The sequence below is a fragment of the Malurus melanocephalus genome, unplaced genomic scaffold (genome assembly GCF_030028575.1).
Source record: "Malurus melanocephalus ecotype Western Australia unplaced genomic scaffold, MMel_1.1 scaffold_12, whole genome shotgun sequence".
In the NCBI taxonomy this organism is placed as follows: domain Eukaryota; kingdom Metazoa; phylum Chordata; class Aves; order Passeriformes; family Maluridae; genus Malurus; species Malurus melanocephalus.
Window position 1 is genome coordinate 2,397,883 of NW_026623244.1, and position 12,776 is coordinate 2,410,658.

The 12,776-nt window shown below is 42.2% G+C and overlaps 1 protein-coding gene across 8 annotated transcripts in view; it reads left to right on the plus strand.

The window, feature by feature from the left end:
* BTRC (beta-transducin repeat containing E3 ubiquitin protein ligase) overlaps window positions 1–10,243 on the plus strand; it is a 112,967-nt gene extending 102,724 nt beyond the window's left edge. For 7 of the 8 annotated variants that reach the window (XM_057380024.1, XM_057380057.1, XM_057380050.1 and 4 more), the window contains 5 exons: window positions 212–330; window positions 4,188–4,298; window positions 4,910–4,988; window positions 8,318–8,511; window positions 9,523–10,243. In XM_057380024.1, the coding sequence (XP_057236007.1) occupies window positions 212–330; window positions 4,188–4,298; window positions 4,910–4,988; window positions 8,318–8,479 (471 nt within the window). In that variant the 3' untranslated portion in view covers window positions 8,480–8,511; window positions 9,523–10,243. The other variant, XM_057380032.1, reaches the window with a different exon arrangement.
* The last annotated feature ends 2,533 nt before the right edge of the window (window positions 10,244–12,776 follow it).

Here is a 12,776-nt window from a genome sequence, read left to right on the forward strand (position 1 = left end):
GCTATCAATTGCAGACTATAATCAGAGGTCTGATAAATGCTGAGGTCTGATAATCTTCAGGTCATCAGAGGGGTAATTTTCCCAATCTTTATGATAGCATCTTCATTAAGAACATTCTGGATGCATCTRTATATCATACAGACACCATCTTTTATTCATCTCTTCATAATAATTTTGTCTCTGTGTGGTTCCCTCCCCYTTCCTGTCACAGGTATGGAACACTAGTACCTGCGAATTTGTGCGCACCTTAAATGGCCACAAACGAGGCATTGCATGTCTGCAGTACAGAGACAGGCTAGTAGTGAGCGGCTCTTCAGATAATACCATCAGGTGAGAGACAAACTCCCCATCGCAGAGTTCTGTGCAAGCACGCTGTCTCTGGTGCCCTGGGACGTGCAGAGGTTAGGCAACGGAAGTGCTCTGTACCTTTGTCAACTTTGAAATGTGCTTTCTTTGGTATAGAACATGGGGAACTACTGGAAGGAGATATTAGAAGCCTGTTTTACTGTGTTGACTTTCATCCTCTACATCTCAAGAGTCCCATACTAATCAACAAGTTGCATTGCTCTGACAATTCTGGTGTGTGAAAGAGCTGGCAAGTACCACTTTCTGTGGTGTTGTCTTCTGATATTTTAATTGGACTATGTGTCTAGTTAAAGGGGTCAGATTTGCAGTAAGAGGCATTTAATCCTCTGCAGAAATCCTCCTGGACTCTCGCCAAACTCTTCTTGTGGTACTTGGCACCTGGTTAAGTTTGGAACAGCTGGTTTAGAGCATGAAGTTCAGTTTGCTGCCTTTTGCACTTCTCCAGCTGCCCTGGTTGCAATCTGAGATTTAACTCTTTCTGATATCACAAGCCAGAACTTCTCCCTAAATCCTGCAGCTGCTAGCAGAGGGATGTCCCACTAATTTCAGGGTGTACGGAGCAAGCTTGAATATTAGTTTATGTAATATAGAAAATGGCCCTGTCGTAGAAATGGGAGTAAGAGCAGCCTCCCTTTTCTCTTGGTCATGTCTGTAAGTAATTGTCTGTCTTCTGACAAAATTTGAAAGCTGGACAGTGTAAGCAGAAACCGTTCACATGTCAGTAATAATTTTTCTTCAGTGCGAATGTTTGCCTGTGGACTTGGTTTGCAACATGCTGCCTCTGCTCTGCATTCCAAAGGAAAACAGTAGTCCTTTGGTTGACATCACCGGGTCACTGTGCCAGATTTTAGCACAGAATTGTCTGAGAGCATGACCAGGAGAGCTGAAACTTCCTTCTTAATCAAGGAAAAAAGTATTACAGGCATTATGTAAGAGCAGCAGCACTTGGTGAGAACTCCTGCATTCAAATAGAAAAAAGAAGCCTCTGCAGTTGTACTGTGAAACTTGGGTCTCAGAAGTAGAGTAAGAAATAGTTAAATACTACAGCAGTTTGGGAAGGATCTTAAATATGACTTGCAACACTAATAAAAATAAATRTCAAGATAGTGATAATGCTAAAGAGGAGTACAGTTACTTTTGTACTTGGATTGGACAAAATCCCTACTTGACAGATAAATTGTACTAGAATTTCAGGAATGTCASCAGTGAATCTTAAGGAAAGTCAAGTTTAGCAGCAGTGTGAGCAAGGCAAAAGACTTGCCCACTGCTAAAAGACAGTTTTTCCCAGCAGCACAAGTCAGTGGAAGGATGATTAAGAAAAAGGGCAGGCTGCTAAGTCATCTTTGTAGATGGCTTGGTACTTTGTGTGTTTGATTTTAATCCACTACCAGATATTGTGTGCTGGACTTCAGTAGAGGCTGATACAGAACTTAAAAGTTCATTATTCCTCAGTTGCAGGAAAACTTTTTTCCAGAAGATGTCTTTGTGATTTCTAGTTTTGCAACTGCAAGTGTTAAGGACGTGTGAAGTAGCTGAGAAATCAATACCTTTCTTCTTCAGGGAGRCTTCACAGAGAAAAATTATTTCYGTTTTGATTTAGGCCAGAAATTTCACCAGTGTAAGAGGACACAGCTACACAGACATCACTATCATTGTGCTAATTTCCATCTTGTAGAAACTGGTCCATCAGATTTAATCCAATCCAATTCAGTATCTTAGCTTCTGAGTCCAAAGTTCTTAATTGCTACAGGCCAACATGGTGTAGAAAAAATGGAGCTGAAGAATTTAGGGCAAGAAAATAAAATTAGACTATATCATCTTGGGTTAAGTTTTTAATGAGTGTTTGGTCTTTATGTGTGTATTGTACTTCCAGTGTGTGCCCACGTGGGGATCTAGTATTGTCTGTTTAGACAACAGCATTCTCTCTAAGAGATGGGGATTCAGACTCACCTGCCTTCTGTATATCTTCCAGCTCTGCTTTCAAGTGAATTAAAGGCTGAAATAATTGCAGACCTCCTTCTACTTCCAGAAGTTCTCCCWAAGTTATAGGAAGGAAGAGTGGTAGTGTTTTTGACTATGTACAATTTGTAGTGGGTTTTTTTTTAGTTAGTTCTCAAGCCTTAAATTTAGTTCTACTATTTGTTCCTTTGAATATTTAAAGAAGTTAGAGAAACTTATCAAATCTGGGAAGTACCTTTGGCACCAATTCTGCTAGGAGACCCTACTCTTTAACAGCARTTATCCCCTTTGTACATGAAGGTCCATTTGCCATGTGTCAAGGGACTTGACCACCTCTTGTAATCCCATTCAGATGTAGGTTCTCAGACTGAGACCTGAAARTACAGGCCTGAGTTTGTGTGATGCAGCCTCCCAGAACTGCTGGCAATTTCAGGATCAAGGACAAGGAACRGAAACACATGGCACGGAAGTTCCTGGCACAAGATTGCTCTTCAAACCTTTCTGCACCAGTTAATCCCTGGCATTGTCCATTCTGTTTACAGTCCTTGAGAGACATAATGCTCTCTGACCAGCCAGAGTGCCTTTGGCTGACCTTTGCCAAAGTTGGAGTTGATTGCTCTGACCTTGRCTAGTGTCCTACACTCAAGCGAAAACTATGGGGCCCTTCACAGATTCCTGAAAGATCAACTTCACAGATTGAAGAATCACTTTGTGCTCCTTGTTGGCTTCAAACATGTGCATAGGCATATCCTTTCTCCATTCTACAGTGACAAAAGCGTTCTGTTCGTTCCTCTGTTGTCCAAAGCAAGAGCAACTTGTTGTGGCAAGACAGCTGCAATCATTATCCACCAGCCTTGGGCACACATCAACTGGATCTGGATGATTCCCTGGAGAACCTCAGGAGTAAAATATGTGGGGGTGGTTTRTCTCTTTCTTTGTCTCTCAAGCAARAATGACCTGACCTCTAAGCAGCTGTGCTGCTTCAAGATGTGTCACCCAGAGAAATTCCACAAACCCCCCACATTTCTCACTGCTGTGAAGTTCATGGCAGTCAGAGCAAAAGCCAAAATTCTGGGATATTTACAGTTGAGAGAATAATGTGTAGCTGAGTCTCTTGCTGTATACTGGTTTGGTTTCCAGAACTTTTTAAAGAGACTGTATTGTTAGAAACAGAGTTCAGGTTAGTTCCTGGCTGCTATTGTTAGTTCACAGAGAGCCACAGGAGTTATTTGAGAGCAAGAAGAAAACATGTTACAAAATACTAAACACAGAGCATCCATTTTAGCATATTCATAAGGTGCCTAGATTACAGAGTAAACATACCTTCAGTGGAAGAAATGACAAAGGAAAAGGGCTTAGAATTCTTGAACCTCTCACCACTGTATTGATGATTTAATTTGTCTGATGGTAGTCTCCAAATCCAAAATGGAGAACAAGATGGGGCTCATGCTCTGTGAAGGTGATCATAACATTAAACTGCCAAGTGGATTGGTAAATCTCCCTCTCTTATTATGTTAAAACCAAGGCAGGACACTTCCATGAGAAATGAACCTCACTAAAATAAAGTGAGGCTCACTGTGAAGATAACTGGGAGGTACCTTGTGTTACTAGAGCGTTAGATACTCAACACAACTGGTTTGTGACTCACCTAGCATGTGTTACTGTAACATCACAGGGTCATGTTGAAAATCATGCATCCATTTAACTGTGGGAAAAKATGTGATGAAGTAGTTTGTTTCTTCTTTATTGTTCCATCATAATCCGTATTTCCAAGTTTCCATTAACGACAAGCAAAGATCAAAGCTTCATTGCAATGCTAAGGTATTAAAAAATTCTTAATGCTTCTTGGTACTCTCTTCCAGGCTGTGGGATATCGAGTGTGGGGCATGTTTACGAGTACTGGAAGGCCATGAAGAGTTGGTGAGATGCATACGCTTTGATAACAAGAGGATAGTCAGTGGGGCGTATGATGGGTGAGGTTATCAGCRCAGTCAACGCTTTGCATCTTCCTGTCTGTCTCAGTGTTTCCCATCCCAGTCTGTGCATCTTCCATATAAATATCAGACTCTTTGTCTTTGCTGATAAGAGGACCTTTTCATGGCCAGCAAATGAGGACCATGCTACAGAGCATAACTTCCATTTTTTTTTTTTTAAATGAGTCCGTGTGATTTGATGTGTGTGGTCCAGTTCTTTTGCTTGTAAGAATATCTGACCAGTTCAACCTGAAACCTCCCCTAGCTCAACCATTTGTAAGAACAATCTTTCCCATCTGTGGTTATGTCTGCAGGACCATTTGCCATTACAGACTAGTTGTCTGCACTCCCATGTGTTTCTGCTAGTTATTACCACCTGCTTTTTATGTGTTTTACTTTGTTGACAGCACCTCTTTCCCTCCCATTAAGTTCTGTAAGCTTTACAAAGGGGAAATGCAAGAACCAGGTCTCAAARGCAGAAGATTGCTGTAATTTTCCTTAAACTGGTGTATTAGCTAAGCTGTACTAACAGTTATTTTTTTTTCTGTGAGTACTTGCTCTTCTTTTCTCTTTAACAGAGCCATGGTGTTTGTCTATTTTTTCMCTACTAGGAAAATTAAAGTATGGGATCTTGTGGCTGCCTTGGATCCCCGTGCTCCAGCAGGAACCCTCTGCTTGCGAACCCTTGTGGTAAGAGCTTTTGATAGAGGTGTTAAAAAACGTGTGCTTGTTCAGGGCTATCTGGAGCCTGAAAAGTCAAGTCAGTTTAGCCCCATTCTGCAGGATCTTGAAATAATTTATAGCAATCTGRCTTTTTTGGGTGTCCAGCTTTTCTTTTAATTTTGCACACTAATAATTGCAAGCATTAAAAGTTAGAATCTCTGGAGTTTGCGCTCACTTTTTAACAGTTTTGCTTTGTGATTTGAAGTTAATAACTGAATCCATTTTTTAACTCATCCTTGGAATCCATGTGCCAATGGGTTTGTATTCACCTGTGTGTACCTGATGATGTATTAATAAGTYGTCTGAATTGTTGACATGAAATTTCTTGAAACTACTACTGTCCAAATTTGAGGAACACAAACCAAAACACCCTTGGGGTTGCTTCTAATTGGCTTTTGGGTGTTTAAGGAAAAAGCAGGTAAGSACAGGAAGAGACAGAGAAATCATCTTATGCTTAAATAGCAACTACTCTTTTCATGCTATCCACTGGTTTTTAGTGCAGGTTGATGATGGTGTGGTTAAATTGTCATTGTGTGAGTGTTAACARCATTCACAGTCATGTTTAACAATGTCTCTGCTTGGTCTTGTAATAATGCGGGAAAGTTGCGAGAAGAATGCCAGGACAGCCAAGGCCTTGAGATGGTTCCTATAAGTATTCCTCCACCACATTCAACCCCAAAAACTGGCACGGTTTCTGGGGATGAAGGAAGGTTTCAACCAGTACTAAAATCTCCTTGAGAAAGAAGTATTTTATGTGTTTTTATTTGTTTGCTTGAAAGTGTTTGGGCAGTGTTTGGGTTAGTATATGTTAGACCTTTTCCTGCTGTGGCATGTCACTGTAGTCTGTACTCTAAAACAGAATCATACCAAGGCTGTCTGATTCTTTAAACGTGTGTCTACCTCTCACCAGCTGAGCTGTGTTGGCTGACCTTCTGCACACTCATTGACCACCTGAATTGCTCCTGTTGTTGTAGATTTCACTAAAGTACTTTACATCACATTTCATGCAGGCTGTGAGGCTACTGGGACTCAGGGACAGGTAGTAAAATCATTAAGCCATGCTAGCCCTTTTCCAATCATKTATTTGGACCATCAGCTGCAGGTTTAAGAGTCCATGAGAGCTTTGGATGCCCACAGGTACTATGTAGAAAAACCTTCTTGTTAGCCAAATAGAAGTGCAAATAGTTTAATGGCTGAAATCCAGAAAAAAACCCTTGTCATTGGCCACCCAGTTCCAAGCTGTGGAGCAACTCTGTGCCCATGAGCTCGTATCCTGAGAGTCTGAGACTTAAGCTTGGTATTAGTCGTCTTTCTGCTCCAGCCTGAGACAAATGTGTGCCTAGTAACCTGTAGACTTAATTTAACTTGTGTGATTTCCTCTGCATTTTCCAGCAGTGGACAGCCAAAGTGCCCCAGCTAATTATAATATAAATCAGAAGCGGTGGGATGGAAACACTGTAGGAATCTCAACACATGGATACTCATAAATCCCTGTTTGATAGCAATGGAGGGGGCCAAAAGTGGGRTGGGGAGCAGAGGAAGCTGTTGCAGTGTTTTTAGGACCTTTATGACAACAGGGTGTCCTTATACCCGCTTACCCATGGTTTAGTTTTTTTTCCTCTTCCCTCATCCTCCAAAATTAAACCTGGCTGCACAATGAACATCATGAGTCTCCTGCTGCTCGTGTTCAATTTTCAAACAGTGGGAGGAAAGTGCACAGATAACAAATGTTCGCTGCATGCCAGGTCCCTTCCAGTTTTGTCTTCCGTTAGCTGGAACAGTGGCCACGTGAATTTGACAGAAGCTTTTCATGCACAGAATAAGCTTACACTTCAGCTTTTCTTACAACCTAAACAGTCCAGGTAGGACAGCCTTACTTAGCCCACAATGGGTGGATCAAAAAGGGAGTTTTGAAAAAAGCTATTGAAAGTACCCCTCTCTCTCGCTTACTCCTTCCCCCTCCCATATCTCTGTGAATAATCTGTCAGTGGATCTGACTGTTACAGTGACAGTTTTTGGAAGAACTTTTTTACTGCTATAACACAAAATCTGGAAAAATACTTCTTTTAAGAATAGGTGGGAAGACGAATTCATAAGGTGATTATAAGACAAATTCAAGTTATTGTTAGAAGATCAAGAAGGTTGCATTGATTAAAAAAAGAAGATTATCTTAGAAGAAGATGATCTTAGAATTCTAAGAAGATTATCTTAGAATCTGATTTCATGTGTATTTATTTTCACATAATTTTTATTTAAAGATTCAGAAATTCATRAAGTGAATTTTTCAAAGTCGTTGGGCTTTGTAAATACAGCTGTATTTTTGTAGTCTTGTGCTATGAGGCAAAGACTTCCCATTTAGTCACTAGCTATTCTCTTTTGCCTAAATGCTTGAGAAACCTGTAGTTTCAGTATTRAAATATTTTAAGACATGTTTTTTTCCTCACCTTTTGAAGCCCCGTACAATGTGTGAGTAGTATAGAGAAAAGTGTGTTGATGTGAGATATAGGGCTCACCCTCGTTGCAGTTTCTATTCCCTGATGACCTAGAAGGAGGCCACTGCTCTTGGCATGTTGTGAGCACAAGAGAAAATGGGCAACACAAAAAGGAAAGCAGAGTGGATTTCCTCTGTGTTATCCAGGATCATGCCATTGCCTGCTGTTAATTATGGTCTGAACTCTTGCCAAACCGTCATGCCATTTCCACTCAGCCTCGGAGCAGAATGCAAACTGCCTATAAAGAATGCCCTTTCTAGATCATATTTTTAGAACTGCTTAGGAGGAATTATTACTGTGTCACTGGACTKTACAGCAGGCTCCTTAGTGTCCTCCAGTGTTAAGCTGTTTGCTCTTCAGAAGTGGCAGTGATGCTGAATGTCTTGAATGCAAAGTTCTCATCTCTTCCCCTGTAACGTACTGCACCCGGGAATGTTGTAATTTCAGGAAGGAGTTTTGCCATAGAACAAGGAAGACAATGTACCTGTCAGCCTTGCCAGATGGAATTAGGTGATGGAGGGAGTTTGGTTTGTTCTGGTGTGTGTCCAGTACTGCAATTTAAAGAGTAGTGGGACAACTGTATTGTAAACTTCCTGCAAGTCAAGTACACAGATATGACAAACCCTTTTCCCTGAGAGAGGGTTTAATTTATGCACTGTGATRGTGAATGCATAGTGTGTCCTGTGGGGTTTACTGAGAAATTAATATAACACTAAAACCAAGCCCAAGTTCATCCTCCCTGCTCCATCCCAGGTGCCAGCTAGTTTGCAAAGTAACATGCTGTGTCTCCCACTGGCATTTTAGGAGCATTCTGGAAGAGTCTTTCGACTTCAGTTTGATGAGTTCCAGATCGTCAGCAGCTCACATGATGACACCATCCTCATCTGGGATTTTCTGAATGACCCAGCTGCCCAGGCAGAATCCACTCGTTCCCCGTCCAGAACATACACCTACATCACCAGATAAATAACACTACACTGTACCTCACACTCGCACAGGTAAAAATAAAAAAAAAAAAAATTAAAATAAGGTGAGGCTCAAAGGTGATACTGGATGTAGTGTGAGCCTGCTGCTTGAATAACTGGCTGGGTCTGTCAGTGTTTCTCATCTCGGTCATACAGTAATAACAGTGTCCTGTTAAAGGACAAGAATGGTTCTGATACCTTAGAATGGGGACTTTATTTTAGGATTTGTGACATGTGGTGCCTGTGACTTCCCCTGAAGAAATCCTCCTCCTCTGTCCATCATCATCAATAATTAAATCAGTTATACTGCTGTCCAGAAGGAAGAAGGGTTTCTGCAGAGCGAGTAGAGCAGCTGCTGCCTAACAAGAGGATGCAGATGGCCTGACCCTGAGCAATTGTCACCAGGCAGGAGGGTTTTGCCAAGAAGCGTCAGCTTTATTCCCCCCCTCTGAAGTGGTGACCATTCTTCTCACTCTGCAGCAAGCTGATTCAAGATTACAGTTTGGCTAGGGGAGGAGACATTGAGGAGCAAGCACAAACCCAGGCAAATTTAATTGAGATGAATCAATGTGCACAATGATATACTGATAGGGCCTAGCCCTTGTTCTCTCGCATAGCATGGATGTTAAATTATTCGTTTCAGAGCCTGGTTGGCTCATCACCTTTTGTCTTGGCCAGCACAATATGGGGAGGACAAAATGTTTCATATGTTTGGGTCAGTTGTAGAGAGAATTTGATGCATATGAGTGAAGTGGGATAACATGATTGCCTGCGTGGGTGGGTACATGTACAATTGCTGTTAATAGCAGTAAACATAAGAGAGAAGAATGGCAGAAGAGCTGACAGGCTTCTGCAAAGGGGTGTCCACAGTGACATTTTCCCATGAAAATGCTCTGTCATGGAGCACATCCTGTATTCTGTTTGGTAACTGTGCAGTGACCTGTCAGATCTTGATTTTCTCTGGTCAATCAGATGTTATTTTAAATCATTAAAAGGCTTAGTATGAATGGGGTTTGTTTGGTTTATTCTGTTTTTTGTTCCCAGGACTCATTTAAGCTGCAGTATTTAAATGCCAGGACAAAAGAACTATCCACGTAACCAATACTTGCTGAAGAGAGAGGCTCTCAGACTTGTTTCTGGAACAAAGTTGGCATGCGGTTGATCTCAGACAGGGTCTACTCAGCGCGGCTGACTGCTAAAGTGCTGCTATATCAGAAGATGAATTTTATCTTTCATGAACAGTTAACATTTTTAAACCTTCCCATCCCTTTCTTCCCTCATTCCCCTCTTCATGTTCACTCTTCCCTTTACCCCATTTGGTTCCTCTCCAAGCCCAGTCGCCAATGTCCTATGAATATATTTAAGATGTTGTCAGAATGTGTTGCTTTGCTGTTAAGCAGAAGACTTACAGCCACAGTGCATCCTGCTGAGAGTCACTTCAGGGTGGGTGGGAGGGTGGGTGGGGAGGAGGCTTCTATTCTCAGGCTGAAATCAATATCCATTGCTAGGCCTTTGAAAAAGCATTCAGCTCTGAAGAGCAACAGAAACACTTATAAGAACCAGACCGTCACCCCCCAACCCCAGCTTCCCTGCGGCTTTTGGCTGTTCTGACTGCAAACTTATTTTTTTGTGGAGAGAGGACCCTTGAAATTTGACTATAATGAGCCAAATCCATCTCTTTCCTCTCCTGCCTGCTATGCTAACCCTTTGGAAGCTGGATGTGTATTGTAGTCTCCCCTTAACATCTGCTTGGCTGGGGAATGCTAGTCAAGTTAAGCTCTCTCCTGCCAAAGTCCCAAGCATGATGGACTGGGGCTGAGATCCTGTCCACCCCCATCCCAGGTGAAGTGTTGGCCCAGGACAGTATTTCACTAGCAAAAGCATTGTCTGTACCATTTTCCTCCTGCTTCTCCCTGAAGACAGTATGTTGCTGATGGCTTATGAATCATTCTGTAAAGTGGAGAAAGTTTGAGGCTGGATGAGAAGGAAAGCTGGACATTGCTCCCATCTTTCCATTCCTTCTCCCCTCAGAGAGACTGGGTACTGGAAGAGGGAGCTGTTTAAAACTTCGTGGAGCTCTCAAGAGCCACCCTAGAGTGGAGACACTACAGAAACATTCTGGCCATAACAATAAGGCTTTGACTCACTTGAATGATCAAGTGCACACCCTGGAGATGGTGGATGAGTAAAATGAGTGTGGYTTTGAGGACAATCACTGCATTTGGTAGTGACTCCAGACCAGTTCTGCAGCATTTCTGGGGCTGGCTTTGCTGGAAGGGATTGAGAGTTTTTGGTGTGTTTTTCTAACCTGTGTGCTGCATTGTGGTTTAAGGACACAGGCTGATTAGTCCTTTTGCTGATAGCTGAGATGAGTCTTTGCTTTCTAGCTGAGACTTCTGCAAATTGTCATTGTTTAAAAGACAAAAACAGCCCTGAAGAGGAGGTACATGAGAAACAATTCTGCATGTCTGAGCTAGACAGAGGTCTGGGTGTAAACAGCTCTCTTCACAGACCTGGAGTGAATTGCAGCTGGCCTGCATTTAGATCAGGAAAGACTCTGTAAATCAGTCCCTGGCCATTCCAGGTTTAGGCCCAAATCTTCTGCTGTAGGTCTGGAATATTCTCCACTGCTTTACTGGGGAGTTGCTCCAATCCCACACTAGGAAGTCAAGGTCCTTTGTCTCTGGGCTGCAGGGGTTTAAACAGGCTTTGTTAACACCCTCTGAACTTGGCAGATGGGATTTTTTTAATAAGCTTTTCTCATCAACTTCACTTTGCTGGGGAAGCAGGTGCATTGTTTCTAATTGCTTGGGATGTGCTTTTTCCACTAGTGAAATCTAACAAGGAGCTGGTCCAAGAGTCCCCAAAGAGCAATCCAGAGGGCTTGAATAATTTAGGTGACAGCTAAGACAGACAAGAAGGCAATGGAGTTACAGAGGAGGGCAAAGCTGGTTCTTGGGGAGTACCTAGTGCATTTCTTGAAGCATGTGGGCAGGCAGCAATGTTGAGCATCTCAGAACATGTGAGGACACTCCTCTTTTCTATTTGAAATATTACTGTAAAAGAGTCAAACAGGTTAGCAACTCTATTCAAGTAACACTGACAGAGTGACTTACCTCTGAAGAGTTATAAATAAGTTCTGAGTCACAATGTTCATCTACAACTAATTTTGGCACTATTTTCTATGTCCAGAAGGGCTGTTTTGGCTTTCAGGCAGCTCTACATATCATGAATACTGCAGTCCCGAAGCCAAAGTGGCAAGGGAGCAGAGAGAATCAAAGTTTACATCCCAAACTTTGCTGAGTTCAAGTTCTSAGTCTTAATGCTATTTGAACACTGTCCCTCTAAGTTCAGGTATTGCAAGGTCTTCAGCATGGCTGCATATCAGCAGAGGTTGTATGACCTTGGGTAAAGATTTAATAATTATTTTCCTCAGTTTGGTCATGCTTTGTCTCTTACATTTCTGTTACTGTAGAAAACAATGATCTGTTACTCCAGCTGCTGCAGAACTTCCTAATATTTTAATTACATCTTTGTGGCCAACACCTACGAGGATGCATTGTATTTTGCTAGTTGAGAKAATTTGGGAGAACTGGCAGATGGGCTGGCCAAACACAGGAGACACCACCATTGCAGATTGTCCGTGGTTGTCCTAGCCCTGCTGCTCTTTGCTGCTACTGTGTTGGGTCTTCAAGTGGTACCATACTTTGTACTCTACTGTACAGAGCTGTTTAAGGTACGTTTAGCAAGCAACTGCTGAAATCCATTTTTGGCACATGTAAGAGAGATGTGTCACCACCCTCAAGAAGGGACTGTGTGTGGGTACTTCATACAGGACTGCAGAAGGGCGAGGGTTCCTACCCCACTCCCCAAGTTGTACAAATTTTCTGATAGCCAAGAAGGAAACTGAAGTTAACTGATCTAACTTGAACTTGAAATTGCCACAGCCTGACGTTTGGTGGTGTTTATTGTGCACCCAGGGAGGAGCAATCTGGTAAGTAGTTCTCCCAATGTCAGAGGAAAGTGGCTTTTTCAAACTCCCTTCCCCTCCTTTAGGATATGTGTGCATGTGTGTGTGTGTGTGTGTGTGTGTGTGGCAAGGGTGCATGTGAAAGAGGTTTTGGCATGAACAAGATGGATAATCCCTCAACCAGATTGGAGTAATTGCAGAGTTTATAATGAAAATAACTAGAACATGCCTGCTGAAAGGAGATAAAAAAGGGCTGGAAGTGTCTGTGGGCTTTAAGTGTTGCACATCRCTTTGAAATGAAATACCTCTGCTGYATAGAGATCGGCAC